Source organism: Scyliorhinus canicula, chromosome 9 (genome assembly GCF_902713615.1).
Source record: "Scyliorhinus canicula chromosome 9, sScyCan1.1, whole genome shotgun sequence".
NCBI classification, from domain to species: domain Eukaryota; kingdom Metazoa; phylum Chordata; class Chondrichthyes; order Carcharhiniformes; family Scyliorhinidae; genus Scyliorhinus; species Scyliorhinus canicula.
The window spans coordinates 70,181,379-70,199,982 of record NC_052154.1 but is presented as its reverse complement, the minus strand read 5'-3'; the positions used below and the strand labels follow the sequence as shown (position 1 = coordinate 70,199,982).

The 18,604-nt window shown below is 46.9% G+C and overlaps 1 protein-coding gene across 1 annotated transcript in view; it reads left to right on the top strand.

The window, feature by feature from the left end:
• LOC119971396 (cholesteryl ester transfer protein, plasma) overlaps positions 1 to 18,604 on the top strand; it is a 58,933-nt gene that overhangs the window by 17,572 nt on the left and 22,757 nt on the right. The window contains exons 6-9 of the mRNA XM_038806871.1: positions 8,583 to 8,652; positions 11,026 to 11,086; positions 13,357 to 13,448; positions 17,341 to 17,517. Of these exons, the coding sequence (XP_038662799.1) occupies positions 8,583 to 8,652; positions 11,026 to 11,086; positions 13,357 to 13,448; positions 17,341 to 17,517 (400 nt within the window). The remainder of the gene's footprint in view (positions 1 to 8,582; positions 8,653 to 11,025; positions 11,087 to 13,356; positions 13,449 to 17,340; positions 17,518 to 18,604) is intronic.

Below are 18,604 nucleotides of genomic sequence, written 5' to 3'. Positions count from 1 at the left end.
ACCAATAAAGGGGCGGGTGCCTTGATGGCTGGGCATGTCCTAGGAGGCCATTGGCCTTGCTTTGTTTGTGTCTTCTGGTTGGGGTAGTGGCGCCGGAATGTCTGGAACAGTATCGGCTCCCTGAGCACTCGTCCTTTGTTTCCAGGAGATGGGCCATCAATATGTAAATCGACCCAGAGTTTCGGTTCCGTCTGCTGACTGCCTTCCAAATATACATTCAGGCTCTGTGCCTGTTTGTTGCTTTGTATTGTCCATTTTTCCCTATAAGCTCTGTGAGTGTCCATTTTGTATACTGAAAGTGGCCATCCCAGGTGGCTACACTCCCTCCTTATGATCCTCCACGCGAAGTGTGAAGGATCATATTACTGAATCTTCTTTATTCTCTGCCTAAGTCGAGCACCCGCAATCAAGGATAGGTTCTATTCTACTCTGTCCTATGGATTGGAAACTTTACCTAAATTGCTTTATGTACATCACATTGTTATAAAATCCTAATGGGGCGCTATGACATTCAAGCATGCATTACATTTCTTTATCATTTAATACACAGGAACCTCTAAGTATCCTTCTCTAAACTATCCTTAGTCAGTCAAAATAATTTACAAATGGTATAAACTATACAATAGCAGCATTACATTTCTCTGTACCTTGGCAGTCAAGTACAGAATTTCACATCTTTCTTTATTAGAACAAACAAAAAAATTAGTTGATGCACTTCATTTACTTAGAGAGAGTGGGGGGTTTTCTGGAGTCCGAAAATAGGGGGTCTGAGAGTATATACCGGAGTGCAGGAGGCTTTCCTTCGCCATTTCTGAAGTCTCAGTGTCTGCATGACACTACAGAGTATTACTATGACTACGATGTGTGAAAGGTTGTCACACTAGGTTGCTGTATCAATGGCTGTCTCTGGGTGTGGTGTGTGGCAGGGGTGGGAAACATTCATGGCCTGTGGGGTAGGGGTCAGGGAGGTCACGTCCGCGTGCAACTGTAGGGATCCCACGAAGATCCAAATGTAGATCATGATGTCTGTCTTCATGTTCTCTTTTTCCTTCTTGGCCTCCCTCTGTCTTCTGTTGTTCTGGATTTCCTGTGGACACAAGCATAATACCTGTTACTACCTTGTTTAAGATCTCGTATGTCTGTCTGTCTGTCCTTTTATTGTCAATTGCCCCCATTAGAATTGTCACCATATGTGACTCCTTCATTTTTTTTAAAACCAAATATTACGGGGACAAGACATGCGAGAAGAAAATACTGTCACAGCGCGAGCAGTCTCGCAGCCTGTGTGATCGATGTGGTGAGTGGGCAGACAATCTCTCCGTCCAGCAGTAAAGTGTTCCGTTCAAGTGTTTGAGGATGTAAATAGCATACGGAAGAGCCGCAAAGCAAACAAAACGTGTGGCAAAGAACATTCTTTAAACCACAGACTAAAAGAACAGTAAAAGAGTTTCGAACCAAATGTTCCGAATGGGGTGTGTATGGGTCACGGCGGGGCATGAATGGGTGGAATCCTCGGGTAGGACGGTGACCAGTGCCATAAGTGCACTACCCGAGCGTAGCTCACCAGATGGGGGTCCTCAGGCAGGGGGGGATCAGTGCCGTTACTCCACTGCCTGAGTGACCGGACAAGAACGGAAAGAATTTGTGTTCATCGTGGATACTGCCTCTTATGATTACCGCCAACTCAGAAGAGTAACTATGAATGGGTGTCTGTTGACAAAAATTGTTCCTTTAGGGGGCAGCATGGTAGCATGGTGGTTAGCATCAATGCTTCACAGCTCCAGGGTCCCAGGTTCGATTCCCGGCTGGGTCACTGTCTGTGCGGAGTCTGCACGTCCTCCCTGTGTGTGCGTGGGTTTCCTCCCACAGTCCAAAGATGTGTGGGTTAGGTGGATTGGCCAGGCTAAATTGCCCTTAGTGTCCTAAAAAATAAGGTTAATGGGGGTTGTTGGGTTACTGGTATAGGGTGGATACGTGGGCTTGAGTAGGGTGATCATTGCTCGGCACAACATCGAGGGCCGAAGGGCCTGTTCTGTGCTGTACTGTTCTAATTCTAATTCTAACTGCCACTCGGCATTAAAAGAGTGGTTATGACTGCATCAAAAATTGGCGTGGGGCCATGAATAAACGTTATCAAAGGGCCGTACATAAACAAACATTCAACATTTAAAATTAACAAACTAAAATAACAAAATCGGGCAGGCTCCATCAGAAAGAAGGACACCGTAAATGTCAATCAGTTCCGTTCTACATCATCTGGACCCCTCGTTGTTCCACTGCAAAAAGAGTCGCAAAGGGGCTCGTCTGGTGGGAGTCAGACTCTGAGTCATCATCTTCTCCCGGTTGCCACACTGGTGACTGGAGTAGCTGTGCCAAAGCTGCGTGGGGTGAAGTGGGGTCCATCTTATCGTTACGGATGAGTCTGCAGGAATTGTCACGGTGCCAATGTTTCGTGTCGAGGTTGGAGGTGGTAGCGGGTGATCCATAGTCGTCGGGCGGTGGGTCCGGTTCAGGGGCTTTTATGTACATGGTCTCAAAGGGCTCGAACAAATCTTGTTCGGAGTGGCTGGGAGTGGGGCCTGGTGCAGAATTGAAATTGTCTGGCGGGTCCATCGGGTCTAATGTATCAGTGCTGTCGCTGTCGGTGTCGGTGCTGGTCGAATGAAGGGAGAGGCGGAGTCGTGCCTCTGGGGGTGGTCGAAGTGGTGTCCGAGGATGGGCTGGACCGGTTGGGGGAGGGTAGGAATAGGTTGTCCGTAGGTGGGGCATGTTAGTCTGCTGCTGCGAGTGAGATGTGGTGTGAGTGGTTGCTCTGTGTGCCATAAGCCTTAAGCTGGTTTATGTGGAACCATCCTGACTTGCCATTGGGATAAGTGATCTTATAAACGGAGGGGCTGACTTTATCTGAAATGGAGTCGGGTCCTGCGAATTTGGGGGAAAGAAATGAACTGGGGTTGTACATGGAGAGCATGACCGTACTACAAATTCTGTGGCGTGTACCGTTTTGTCAAAACATACTTTACTTTGCTTTTTTCGTGTACCAAACCTAACAGCTGCGGTGAGCTGGGCGGCTTTAACATTTTCGAGGATCTGCTGTACTGCTTTCTCATGCGTGATGGCGGTGACTGCGGGGCTGGCCAAATAAAGCCCTGACAAGTATTCTGTTCCCTTCATTGGCCGTCCGGTCATGAGGGTGTGGGGGTTGTATCCGGTCGAAGTGGATACCGTGTTCCTTATGAAGATTAGTGCAAAGGGGAGAACTGTGTCCCATGTGGTATTGTGCTGTTGCACCATATTCCTGAGGATTGTCATTTTAGCCATGTTAGTTCTGGATGGAAAAGCTTCCACCCATCTCGTGAAGGTGTCGATGACTACCAAAACATACTTAAAACCATTCCTGCAGGGGGGTAGGGGACCTATGTAATCGATCTGCAAGTTCGTCGAGGGGCCATTAACAGGGCGGGTGTGACTGAGCTGACTTTTCCTCGCATACCTGTCTGGATTCTTCTGGGCACAAATTAAACAATTTTCAATGAAATGCGTTACATTGTATTTCAAATTGGGCCACCAGCAGAGAGGTCTGAGATGGGCAAGGGTTGCATCTATTCCTTGGTGTCCATGGTTGTCATGGAATTGGCAGATAATTTGGTTTCTGTCTTGGGTGGGGCCACATAAATACCATCTTTTAAAATTATGCCATCGTGTATCGTTAAAGTGTTTCTGGACTTATCGTAGGGGGCTGGGAAGTGGCCCTTTAAAACTTCCCTGAGCTTTTCGTCTTCCTTTTGGGCCTGAGCTAAATCTTGAATATTGGTCTGTGAGACCTGAACCGCGTGTACTGGGGCACTCTCGGGGGGATTCCAAAAGTGACCGTGACTGGAACCTGCCTTTGCTTGGTTGTCTGCCTTAACGATACCAGGGGGGGAAGAACGATGGTGGCTGCGAACTTTAATGATACCGTATTTATGATCTTTAGCTGTCCTGAGAATATGCTGGAGTAATGGGGCTGAGGGTAGGGGTATTCCATCCGCGGAAACAAAACCTCTAGATTCCCACAGGGGTAGAAATTCCGTTAAACTGTTGCAGACATATAGGCTGTCGGAGTATATGTCGGCTGGGGTCGAGAACGCGTCGGGGTGCTCTACAATATATGCTACGGCTAATTCTGCTGCCTGCGAACCTAGATGTCCAGGCAATTTCAATGATATCTCCTCTAATGCACATCCCTGCGCGTCCTCTACACAAATGCCACAACCAGTAATTCGTTTACTGTTTAAAACTGTGGAGGAGCCATCCACATAAATCTTAAGGGGCATGTCTGTGTCTGTGGGCTGGGGTCTCTGGGGTGTAGTACATGGTTTTGGGGGAGCTGATTTGGGGACAAAGGGGCCTGTATTGTGCCTGGTGGTAATGATCTCACACTCATGTGGGGTGCCTGCGCACTGTAAATTATCTGCAAAAAAACGTGTGTGTCTTAGTTCTTTTAACTGTAATGTCCCGTCCTTGTAAGAGAAGGGTCCATCGTGAGGTGCAAATTTGGCTGACTGCCGTCCTTTACTCTACCGTCTAGTAGAAGTTGGGTTGGGGCGTGCTCTGTTAAAATGGTTACAGGGTTGAGTCCTGTTTCATACGCAAAGTACTGCACAGCCCAAAAAACTGCGAGCAACTTCCTTTTGCAGGCAGAAAATCCTTGCTCTATTGGATTGAGAACTCATGAGGCATATGCTACGAGGAATAAACGATCGTGTCTATCTTGGAGGAGCACGGCCGAAAAGGTTCGGTCAGTGGTTGCAACCTCAATTGCATAAGGGGAAAGTGGGTCTGGGACCTGTAATGCGGGAGCTGTGCTGAGGGCTTGTTTTAATGCATCCACGGCATCCATGTGCTGTGGAAGCCATTCCCATGGGGCTTGCTTTTTTAGGAGTTCGGAGTTTGGAGCTGCCTTTGTGGCAAAACCGTCTATGTGGTTCCTGCAGTTGCCAACCAATCCTAGAAATGACCGGAAGGCTGTGACATTATGGGGCAAGGGTAATTTGACAATGGAGTCAATGTGTTTCTGCTCGATCTCGCGTTTGCCATGGGTGATCACTGTGCCTAAATAAATTACTTTTTCTTGTAGAATCTGGGCCTTTTTGGGGTCTACCTTACATCCGATTTCATGAAAGAGTCCTAATAATTTGGAGAGAAGCGAAATGTGCTCTTCCTCAGTGTCCGTCTGTAGAAGCAAGTCGTCTACATACTGGATGAGGCAATCGAGTTGGGAAAATTTAGCTAATCCATTTGCCAGCTGTCGATGGAAAATGGATGGGGAGTTGTGGAAGCCTTGTGGTAGGCACATCCACATGTATCGCTGTCCTTGGAAGGTGAAAGCAAATTTGTACTGGAACGCTTTATCCAATGGAATGTACCAAAAGCCGTTGCTGATGTCCAAAACTGAAAAAATGTTTGACTGGAGTCCCTGTTTTAACATTGTCTCGGGACTCGTGGCTACGGTGGGGGCTGCTAATGGGGTCACTTTGTTTAGTTCCCTATAATCGATGGTCTGTCGCCATGAGCCATCGGGTTTCCTGACGGCCCACATTGGGGCATTGTTCGTTGAGGCTACTGAATGAAGTATACCTTGGTCAACAAACTTTGGATGATCTTTGCAATGTCTCCCTCTGTTTGTTGGGGAAAATGGTACTGTTTTTGGGGTTTGGGTCGGGTCCTGTAATGTTGACTAAACCTGCTATCTTGACACAGTCGTGCCTGTGCTGGGCAAAAAAAGCTGTGTGTCTCTGTAGAACATCTCTAACATCTTTGTCCTGACTAATGGCTTGTGGATCAAACCAGAAGTCTCCAACTGCGCTAATCCTGTGTGCGTAGTCTCCAACTGTGAGCGTGGCAGGGGCTCGTGCTGCCTTTGCCATTCCCCGCACACATTTATTGACGGAGTCGAACAAAAGATTGTGGGAGCTCATAAAGTCTATACCCAAAATGTGTTCGGCTGTCTGGGGTAGAACTACGAGAACGACGGGGTGTTTGGTTTTAATGTTTCCTATCTGAATCGCCATAGGGGCTGCATTGTGTCCCTGCTGCAAGTGACCTATGAAGCTGCTGAGGGTAATGGTGTCTGTGGTGGGCCATGTATCTCGTTGGAACATTGTGGAGGAATTTAGCGTGGTGCAAGACCCTCCTGTGCCCCAAAGAAATTCTACGGGGTGTCTCCGGACTGTGCCTGCTACTACCGGTCTTCCGGACTTGTCCCAAAGAGTGTTGCAGACCCAAGTTGGGGAGTCCGAACACCGTCAATCGGAGCCGTTTATGTCTGCGTTCTCGGAACGGGCGCTAACACTGTGAATGGGCTTGGTCCTGTTCTTATTCAGGGTATTTGCCTGCTGGTCTCGCTGCTGTTTCTGGGGGGGGGGGGGCATTGCACTCTCAGGCGTAATGTCCTAACTGTCCTCAATTGTAACATTCTTGGGATTTAGGCTGCTGTGGGCTATTTCTTCCCTTGTTTACCCATGCGGGGTTCTGATGTGCCTTACTGGATGCATGTTAGCATCTGCCTGCTCTTTATCTACTTTTCCATATTCTGTCTTTTCCTGAAGGGACTGTTCCCAAGCTCGGGATAATCTCTTTAGTACCCATTACTCATTGTGGGTATCGTCTGAGGGGGTCATAATTGGTGCAAGCTCTCTGTCCTGCTTTGGTCGCGTGGGAGACTAGGATTCAAGTCCATTACGGCCATATTCTCTGGTGTCAAATGGGCGCGGACTAACTCGCCGAATACTGCTGTGAAATGAGTCCAAAGGCGTCCAGCAAATGCTGTTGGGTGCTCGGTCTTTTTCTGCCTACATTTATTGAGGCCTTCTACGGAATCTCCCTTATTGTAGGCGATCGCATCTAGGTTCGCTGCATGCATTTCTTGGAGGGTGCCTCCTCCTACATTTTGTGGGTCGGGATGGGCTGCCACGCTGAGGGGTCGAGGCTCTAAACTGTGAGCTTCACTTGCTCTCTTTCATCCAGGCCGTACATGGTCGCCTGTTGTTGTCTGAGACAGTATCGGCTACCTGAGTCCTTTGTTTCCCGGAGATGGGCCATCAATATGTAAATCGATCCAGAGTTTCGGTTCCGTCTGCTGACTGCCTTTCAAATATACATTCAGGCTCTGTGTCTGCTTGTTGCTTTGTATTGTCCATTTTTCCCTATAGGCTCTGCGAGTGTCCATTTTATATACTGAAAGTGGCCATCCCAGATGGCTACAAGGGGTCTAGTTTTCACTGTGCCACCCTGTTCAGGGAAATCATGTTTGACAAACCGGCTAGAGGTTTTTGAAGATGTAACTAGTAGAATAAATAAGGGTTAACCTGTGGATGTGGTGTATTTAGATTTTCAGAAAACCTTTGAGAAAGTCCCACACAAGAGGTTAGTGTGCAGAATTTAAGCACATGGGATTGGGGGTAATATATTGGCATGGATTGAAAATTTGTTAGCAGACAGGAAACAGAGTAGGAATAAATGGGTCTTTTTCAAGTGGGAGGCAGTGACTAGTGGGCTGCCGCACGGATCAGGGCTTGAGCCCCAGCTATTCACAACATACATCAATGATTTGGATGAGGGAACAAAAAATTATATTTCCAATTTTGCTGATGACATAAAACTTGCTGGGAATGTGAGTGGTGAGGGGGATGTTAAGAGACTTCAAGGTGATTTAGATAAGTTGAAGGTGTTAAACGAATGGATGCTGTGGTATGAAGAGACAAAAGTCCAGCTCCTTTTCACAAACATCTTTATTTCACTTTAACAGACTGCACTAAACTCAATCATTACATCACAAGATCCAGAGTCCACCTAAAGCCCCTTTACATATCAGTGTCAATCATTGAACACTTAACATAAATGAGACAACTAATTGCAATTTCTCTTAACCCATTACTGAACAGAGGGAATGGGCAAATAAAGGGCATATGCTATATAAGTTATGAACCTGGATGTCCTATACACTACTGAAAGCAAGCATGCAGTATAACAAACAGTTAGCAAAGCAAATGGTATGTTGGCCTTCATTGCAAGAGGACTTAAGTACAGGGCAAGGATGTCTTACTCCAGCTATGCAGGGTCTTGGTGAGACCGCACCTGGAGTATTATGTGCAGTTTTGGTCTCTTTATCTAAGAAAGGATATACTTGCCATGGAGGGAATGCAGCAAAAAGTCACCAGGCTGATTCCTGGGACGGCAGGATTGTTGTATGAAAAGAGATTACATCAGCTGGGTGTGTATTCACTGGAATGTAGAAAGGATGAGGGGGATCCAATTGAAATTGCCTTTTGAAGTGACCGAACAAACCATTGGGTCATATTAAACCACAACAAAGAATAATCTCCTCAGGCATGACAGCACAACCTCCTCAGGGTAAGTGGGGAAGGACAATCAATGCTTGTGATGACCACATCCCAGGAATTAAGTTTATAAATGATATTATTTTAATCTACTTGCCTTCCTTCTTCATTTTGCTAAACACAGTCGCTAGCTCGGGTATAAATTGAGACCAATTAAGCAATTAGATTGTTTTCACATTATGCTTTTTTCTCTCTAAACAGGACCAGCTGGATTCAGCAACTATTCACAAATTTTGTCTCTTTCACTTTGAGACATACTGTGAAAGGACAGGTAAACAAAATATTTTTTCATTTCATGTGTACATCTCGTTTTCTTTAATAATTCTCGAGATGAAGAATGAGATTTTGGTGTGTTTCTTTGTGCCAAAATTATTTTAAGAACATGTGGAGAACCAAAGGCATTTGGTCTCCCTTCATGATTGAAGGATCCACCCTTTGTCTATAGACACCAGGCCTGACGGGTGGAGTCACTTTCTCTACAGACACTAGCCTGATGGAAGGAGTCAATCATTGTCTATAGACACCAGACCTGATTTAAGGAGTCACTCTGTTTATAGACACCAGGCCAGATTTAAGGAGTCACTCTGTTTCTAGACACCAGGCCTGATTTAAGGAGTCACTCTGTTTATAGACACCAGGCCTGATTTAAGGAGTCACTCTCTGTTTATAGACACCAGGCCAGATTTAAGGAGTCACTCTGTTTATAGACACCAGGCCTGATTTAAGGAGTCACTCTCTCTTTATAGATACGAGGCCTGATTTAAGGAGTCACTCTCTGTTTATAGACACCAGGCCTGATTTAAGGAGTCACTCTCTCTTTATAGACACCAGGCCTGATTTAAGGAGTCACTCTCTGTTTATAGACACCAGGCCTGATTTAAGGAGTCACTCTCTCTTTATAGACACCAGGCCTGATTTAAGGAGTCACTCTCTGTTTATAGACACCAGGCCTGATTTAAGGAGTCACTCTTTGTTTATAGACACCAGGCCTGATTTAAGGAGTCACTCTCTCTTTATAGACACCAGGCCTGATTTAAGGAGTCACTCTCTCTTTATAGATACCAGGCCTGATTTAAGGAGTCACTCTCTGTTTATAGACACCAGGCCTGATTTAAGGAGTCACTCTCTCTTTATAGACACCAGGCCTGATTTAAGGAGTCACTCTCTCTTTATAGATACCAGGCCTGATTTAAGGAGTCACTCTCTGTTTATAGACACCAGGCCTGATTTAAGGAGTCACTCTCTCTTTATAGATACCAGGCCTGATTTAAGGCGTCACTCTCTCTTTATAGATACCAGGCCTGATTTAAGGAGTTACTCTCTCTTTATATATACCAGGCCTGATTTAAGGAGTCACTCTCTCTTTATAGACATTTTGCTCTTTGCAATAATTATGGTCTTTAGCGTCGCCAGGTATCAAATGATACTGCCACAAGGCTTGACCGGATATCGATCAAAGGACCACACAACCAGTTCGTCAGTTCAAGTTCAAAGATGGTTTATTTACCCACAAGGATTACTTCGACATGCAACACAAAACACTACAAGTTAAACTACACCTAACAACTACAATAACCTATACTTAACTTCAGGGCAACCGGCTCTATGCAGATGGACAAGGCCTTTGTCTGGATCTTGCGTGGCTGGGTGGAAGAAGTGGCTCTGTTTCTGCTGGGCTCATCCGTCTGGTAGTGATCGTTGGTCTTGAACTTGTCTGTCTGGTCGTTATGCTGCACTTGGGTTGGCATAGGCCGGATCCAAGAGAGACCGAGCCCATGGCTGTGTCTCTTATCCCTCTGGAATTTCACGCTCTTTGGGGCAGTCCTTAACTTGGACCCAATAATTCTACAGGCTTCGATCACTGCCTTCGATTTAGGCCAATAAAGGAGCGGGTGCCTTGATGGCTGGGCGTGTCCTTAGCGGTCATTGACCTTGGCTGTTTGGGCTCGCTGAGTAAAGGGAGTGGCGCCGATTAGTCTGTATCTGTATCGGTTACCTGAGTACAGTTCTTTTGTTCTGGGGAAATGGGCCATTAGAATGCAAACGAGCAGGGGTTTCGATCGTGTCTAGCTATCTGGGTTGCAAATACACACACAAGCTCTGAGTCTGTCTGAGTCCCGGGTTGGCTATAATTCCCATGGTCCTTTGCAATTTCCTCTCTGTTTATAGACACCAGCCCTGACAGATGGAGCCACTCTCTCTATTGACACTTGGCCTGATGGAAAGGGTTACTCTTTGTCCATGGACACTAGTCCTGATTGAAGGAGTCACTCTCTGTCTAGGGGCACCAGACCTGACTGAAAGAATCACTCACTTTTTACAGACACCAGACCTGATGGGAGGGAGGCACTCTCTGCATTAGACAAAGTATAATAGGCCTCTTTTCTAGAACGTAAATGACCAATAGTATAGTTGTTGGTCCTTGTGGAAATGGCATATTCTTTTTAAACTGAAGAATTTTAATTTTGCCAAATTCTTACCCCCATTTGATTCTCTCCACTTCCTGCTGCCCTTACATGCAATGTAAAACCAAAAGGGTAAATTTTCATTTCCCACCTCCACAGGGATTGCCTGGTTCATGAAAATTAACCTGGAACAGCACGTTCCCGACATTCTCTCTAATCTTTATTCTTATGTTTTTAAGATCTGTGCAGAAATTCGTAAGATGTCAAATCTACTGGCAGACTTCACTCTGTATCAAGCAGGTAAGAGATCATGTTTTTTTAAATAGTGATACAGGGCTTTCTAGAGATTGTCATCAATCCATATTTTCTAAACCATTTCTCTGATCAGATGATTAGACAACCTGGCCGTCCATATCTTCACAGATATTTACAATCCCAGCCTGTTGGCAGCACAACAGAAGTGAGGTTTGTGTACAATTGAACATAAGGGCTGGGATTTTCCGTTCTGGAATCCGGGCTCCCACCCAAGGAGAATCGGGACTGGTCTTCGCTGGTGCTGGGAGTGGGGTTGAGTCTCACTCCTTAACCATGCAAAACATGCATGGTGGTGAGCTCGGTGGATTCCATCCGGCGGTAGTACTACCCCCCGCCCCCCGCACCCTGACCTCCCACAACAGTACCCCCCCCCACCACCCCGCTGACAAGGAGAGGCATCCTTCACCCCCCCCCCCCCCTCCTGCCACCACGGGAATAACAGGTCACCCCAACACAGCACACATGCATGAAGGTGACCTGACCCCCTCATTCGACACCCCCATTAGACACCCCCATCAGACCACCTCATCAAACTGCCCCCCCCCCCAAATCAGAGAACCCCATCAGAAACTCTCATGGTCACCCCCATTAGTCACCCCATTCAGACGCCCATCAGCCACCCTGAAGAGCAGTCCAGTGCAAAATCACTGCATTTTCACTTACCCTTTCCTAACATCAGCTGAAGTGAAACCACTCAGCTGCTTTTGCTGTGGTGAGAAGCTGTCAATCACAGCAAGAGTATAAACATTGTGGTTAGCATCAAAGCAGGGTAATGGAGATACATTCAAGTGTGAAGGGAAAGATAAACAATCAATCCACCAAACAACTGTGTCTGGACCAATAATACTGTCAATCACTGACTCATACAATGTATTGCTATGTGAAATGGAATGGAAGATTTTGCATTTCAAAGGCTATCAGGGGATTTGAAGCCTTTTCAATGTACTTGGCTTTCCAGGAAGCCTCTGACACTTGTAACGGCTGTTGCTTTAAAGACTTAAAGAACAGATGTTAGGAAAGGGAAAGTGAAGATGCAGTAATTGTTCACTATACTGCCTGGACTGCTCCAGCTTTCAGTCAGGGCTGATTGATGGGGATGGGCGGTCTAATGGGGAAGTCTCATGGGAGGGCTAGGGGGGTGGGGCAACACCCAGGACCCTAGGGGGACTCTCCCCCCCCCACCCCCCCTGCAGCCTGGAAAATGAGCACTTCATCAGTGGCCTGAGCCCCTTGACCCCCCCCCCCCCCCCCCCCGTGCTCCACTGTGACAGGGCTGCGTCTGCCCAAATTCGCACCAAAGCTGCCCGATGGAGTTCTCGATGAAGGGGTTGGAGCATCACGGTGTGTGGGGGAGGGAAGAGGGGGAAGACTCCAGCCTCAAGCCCGTTCATTGTATGTATTTGCATGCTTAACGTTGATTTACATATTCCTGCTGGCGCGGGATGGGTAGCAGGCTGCTGCTGGCAAATCTGTTTTACGGGCAACCCACTATTTTTCGGGAATCCCAATACTGGCATCAGGCAATGGAGAATCCACGCCAAGAACATGAAAAGCAGGAGTAGGCAATTTAGCCCCTCTAGGCCTGCTCCGCTATTCAACACGATCATGACTGATCTTTAATAAAGGAAGGAAAAGCACTGGCCACTATTATTTCTTTCTCTTTCTCTCTATGAAAGGAAGATCTTGGTCTAAAAAAGGTGCCTCCGCAAGACACCTCAAATTATTTCGTAACCAAAGGATTTCTTTCTGAAGAACAGTTACTCCTGTTATCTAGGTCCAAATGCAGTTTCTAATCCAGACGTGAGGGTGTTGGTTGAGGGAGGAATATTGGCCAGGAGAGAACATCTTGCAGCTCTCTGAATCGTGTCAGGTTCACTTATGCAGGCAAGGCAGGGCTGTGGGTTAATGTCCCATCCAAATGACTGTACCTCTGACAATCCAGAGCACCCTCTGTGCAGCGCTGGAGCACCAGTCTGGATAATTTTAGTCAAACCCATTGTGGGGTTTGAAGTTGTAACCTGCTGACTCTGAGGCAAGGATTGCTATGAAGGTGAAGCTTAGTCGCCTGCATAGATCCTGTGTTGGAAGTTAGACAATTTGTTTCTCCCTGAGGGAAAGTTCACGTACAAACGTCAGTCAAGATTGAACTTGGTTCTTCCAGTCCTGCAGAACCAGTTGCCAGGCCAATAATTTAAAGCTGTGCAATGTGCAATGTGGCTTCTTTGTAATAAGCACTTCTCTCTTCATACACACAGCACAGTTCATACAGGATGGAGAGATTGCCACAAGTATCGAATTAACCGCTGACCCACTAATTACTTCAAGATTCATTGAATCATGGCACGAGGTAATTGTGCAAAACACCAACTTGAAAATTCACTGCAGCCTTTCAATAATGTAGTGAAAATCCGCCACCTTCTATTTTGATTTGACTTATACTGAACCCCATTGAAAACCTTTACTCTGTGGTCTTACTATTACGAATACGAACCTGACATAATAATAATTAATAATATTCTTTATTGTCACAAGTAGACTGACTTTGACACTGCGATGAATTTACCGTGAATAGCCCCTAGTCGCCACATTTTGCCACCTGTTCGGGTACACAGCACGTCTTTCGGGACTTGTGGGAAGAAACCGGAGCACCCGGAGGAAAGCCCCGCAGACACGGGGAGAACTTGCAGATTCCGCAAAGACAGTGATCCAAGCCGGGAATCGAACCTGGGACCCTGGCTGTGAAGCAATAGTGCTCACCACTGTGCTACCGTGCCGCCCTATATGCCGCATTATGTAAAGACACAAGTGCACCACAGGGGGTGTGGTAAGGTAACTGCTCATTTACATATTGCCACATGGGGGTGGGATGAGTTACCCGGCTTGGGTCACACGTCGGAGGCACTGAATGGAGGCTGGGAGCCATGGGGAGAGAGGGGCAATAAGAGGATGAGACACTCTGAGCAGAGAAGAGAGAGATCAAGGACTATCCAGCGTCTCTTTTTGTGGTCAGTTAAGAAAACCAGGTGGGAGCAGTTGGAGGGCAGGTTGACTGTTGAGGAATGGTGGGAAGGGGGCACACAAATAAATAAATAGAATGTGTGAGTGACTGGATCTGAAGTTAATATAGATACAGTGGAACCGTTCCGATTGATAATGTAATGGAATGATATAGTGTTGCAACACCGTTCACTACTGTTGCTTTAAAATGTCACGCTGGACTTTATCGAAAGGCCGCACACACTTTTTCTTTAACACTTGTGGTAAACCACTGTTACACCTGTATTATGTGATGTAAGGTAGGACTTGTACTACAGCTTCGCCGGTAGCCCCTGCCTGCTGGCTCCGCCCAGTAGGAGGAGTATAAATATACGTGTCCTCTATCCAACAGCCATTTTGCCAGCTGCTGTGGGAGGCCACACATCTTACTGCAATAAAGCCACAGTTGTATCATACAATTGATCGTGCATCAACACTGAAAATTCTTTCTTTAAACTCTCTGTTAACGTTGGCGAGAGTTAAACAAACCATATCTGAAAGTGATCCCGTCTTGGACAACCTATGAAAAATGAGGCTGGATCCTGGTCTGAAAGAAATCCCGCCTTGGGTAATCCCAGGATGGATGGGGCTGGGTCCGGGTCTGAAAGGAATCCCGCCATGGGTAATTCCTGGATGGATGCGGCTGGGTCTGGGTCTGAAAGGAATCCCGCCTTGGGGAATCCCAGGATGGACGGGGCTGGGTCCGGGTCTGAAAGGAATTCTTCCTTGGATAATCCCAGCATGGATGGGGCTGGGTCCGGGTCTGAAAGGAATCCCGCCATGGGTAATCCCAGGATGGATGGGGCTGGGTCCGGGTCTGAAAGAGATCCTGCCTTGAGGAATCCCAGGATGGATGGGGCTGGGTCCGGGTCTGAAAGAGATCCTGCCTTGAGGAATCCCAGGATGGATGGGGCTGGGTCCGGGTCTGAAAGGAATCCCGCCATGGGGAATGCCTGGATGGATGGGGCTGGGTCCGGGTCTGAAAGAGATCCTGCCTTGAGGAATCCCAGGATGGATGGGGCTGGGTCCGGGTCTGAAAGAGATCCTGCCTTGGGGAATCCCTGGATGGATGGGGCTGGGTCCGGGTCTGAAATGAATCCCGCCTTGGGGAATCCCTGGATGGATGGGGCTGGGTCCGGGTCTGAAATGAATCCTGCCTTGGGTAATCCTGGAATGGATGGCGCTGGGTCCGGGTCTGAAAGGAATCCCGCCATGGGGAATCCCAGGATGGATGCGGCTGGGTCCGGGTCTGAAGGAAATCCCGCCTTGGGTCTGGTTTGAAAGGGATCCTGCCTTGGGTAATCTCTGGACAAATAGGGCTAGGGCTTGTTTTGACAGGGATCCGGTCTTGGGTAATCCCTGCACAGGTGGGGCTGCAGCCTGGTCTGAGTGGGATCCTGCCTTGGGTAATCACAGACACTTATATTAGAGCCTGATTATTGGAAGAAACTGCTACAATCATTAACCACTAAATGGAGTACATACGAAGTTCTACCTCTCTGAGGGAATGCCTAGAAGCCATAGGACATACTTTTAGCATCCCCATTTAAGAAGAGCTTCTCGTCCCTAGGACTAACTTCTTATCCACCCTCAAGGTACTAAACCCAAGGCGAGGCCTCCTTCTGCACTGTAAATTCTATGATGATCTATGATCAGAAGCTGAGTTACGGTTATTAATCTTATTCATATTAGCACAGTGGGCTGAACCAGTATTCTTCAAACTTTTTTTCCGGGGACCCATTTTTACCAACCGGCCAACCATCGGGATCCAACCCGGCTGACCTTCGCGACCCACGCCGGCCGACCTGAGCGACCCACCATTTTCTCTTACCTTGTTTGCTGCTGACAAAAATGGAGGAAATGGCTTGGGGTCCGTTTGGCCCTCGTACACGGTCCTCCAATGGAACCTGTTGGATGAAGGTGAAGCCTTCCGGTGTCGGAAAGTATGGAGTCTCCATCGGTCCAAAGTTCTGCATTTTCTTCCTGTAAAATTTTATCAAATAAACCCCCCCCGAACCTGTAAAAGAAAAATTAAAATGAATAAAATAAATGAAAAAAACTAAAATTAAATGAATAAGATACATGAATAAAATTAATAAAACCCCCCGGAACTCGTAAAACAAAAATCTGCGACCGTTTTAAAAAACAGACGCACTGCGCATGCATGCCCGATCATTGGCGTGCATGCGCATAGTTTTGGCCATTTTGAAGGCTGCTTGCAGCCGGCATTATTAAAAGCCGGCTGCTGCGGCTGATTTGCGTGATCGGGAGCGCCACGAAGTACGGCTCCATGACCCTCCCGACACCCGCCCACGACCCACCCGCGGGTCGCGCCCCCGAGTTTGAAGAACACTGGGCTAAACAGCTGGCTTGTATTGCAGAACAAGGCAGCAGCGCAGGTTCAATTCCCATACCGGCCTCCCTGAACAGGCGCCGGAATGTGATGACTAGCGGCTTTTCACAGTAACTGCATTATTGTGACAATAAGCGATTATTATACTATTATTATTATTTATTGTCCTATGTTGCACAAGAGGGTAGAGAAACCTTATTTGTCTCTATTGTCTGACTGTGCTATTGATTCTTATCTCATTCCCCTCCCCCACCATCTCTCTCCTCCCATACAAGTCAGTGCAATAATTTACACTATCAATAAAACAACTGGAATCAAGTGAATATGCTGGTGCGCACCCCTGAATCACCTCATATTGATTACTCGGTGAAAATGGACCATGGTCAATCTAATTTTCCTTCTGCCATTCTGTTTGTTGTTGACTAATTAAAGCAATTGATCTCTATCATTAAGTCAACAGCAGATCCAGAAATGACATGAGGAAAATCCCAGTGCTGGAGGACATTTGGGAACCATGGATCCAAAGTCACTTTTTTACTCCCAAACGTATTATACTTACCACACGTTAAGTTAAATTAAAGCAAAGTCGGCATAGTCCCTGATGACCATAGGCTGCTTTCCCCTTTGAGGGGGAGCACTGACTGGCAGTGATTTCACCTGAGGATCACCACATCTCAGGCGAGGGGCAACGTTGAGAAGCCTAGGCCTTCAAGGGTAACCTCAGCTGGTACGTCTTAAATTACTCGTATGCTGCATCCCAAAATGTCGTGCTCTCTAACTGCTTCCAGTGTTGGTGTTTGTGAATCTTGGATATCCGCTGCTTACTGCAGACCATTGTTTTGTCTCACAGGGTAGTGTTTCCTACAAGAACTCTTCAGTTACACAGAAGTCCAGCGCCATCCCAGTTGAGAGAGTGGAGACCAGAATGTTTAATCTATGGGTCTCGGAGCCAGTGATCAACTCCCTCCTTTTTGCAGCATATCAGGACGATCGCCTGACTTTGAAGCTCACAGATGGTGATTTGCTGGTGAGTTCCAGACTTTTTCAGGACCATTTGAAATGCAGCTTTTTATTTGAAAGCATTAAATATCAGCTCCCTTGATATCAACACGCCGTTTTGAATGGCACTGCATATCGGGCAGGGAGGGTGCTCTCATTTCAGATCCGTAATATGTACGCAAGTGTCTGATCTCGTAAGAACAAAGGTGCAAGAGAAAGCCATTCTGTACCCGCAGCATGTTCTGCTATTCAGCTAGATTAGGCCTGCACAGTATTTCAACTTAATTTATCACCCTTAAATCCATAACCCTTAATCCCCTTTCCTACATAAATCTGTCAATCTCAGTTTTGAAATTTCAATTGACCTCCAGCCTTGGCTGCTTTCTGAGACAAAAATTCAAGATGTTCACTATCTTTTTGTGTGAAAAAGTACTTCCTGAAATAACCCCAGAATGGTTGTGTTCTGTTTTCTGTCAGAGCTGTGGCAGTAGGCTACACATTGGCTTTATTATATCTGAATAAGTTAGAAGGGAAATCTGCTTGGGTCACAAACCCTAATTGCTGTCCTTCGTTTCCACTATCTTGGTCCTCATGGCCAAATGGCATGATGGCTCTTGCTGCGATGGTGTTGAGTGGTCACTCGAGGGGAGGTGGTGGCGTAGTGGTATTGTCGCTGGACTAGTAAACCAGAGACCCAGAGTGATGCTCTGGGACCGGGGTTCAAATATCGCCACTGCAGATGGTGAAATTTAAATTCAATGAAAGTCTAATGATGACCATGAAACCACTGTTGATTGTCGTAAAAAAACATCTGGTTCGCTAATATCATTTAGGGAAGGAAATCTGACTTCCTTACCAGGTCTGTGTTAATGTGATTCCAGACCCACAACAATGTGGTTGACTCTCAACTGCCCCCTCAAGGGCAATTGGGGATGGGCAATAAATGCTAGCACAGCCTGAGACCCATGTCCCATAAACGAATAAGAAAATAACTTGGGTAAAATTTCTAAAGGTGTCCAGTGGCTTGTGAAAGTGCCTGAGGACGAGGTGCTTCCTCTGGGCCAGGGGAGGTCAGGAAGGTAGGTGAAAGCATAAAGCTGTATTCACCTTGGCTG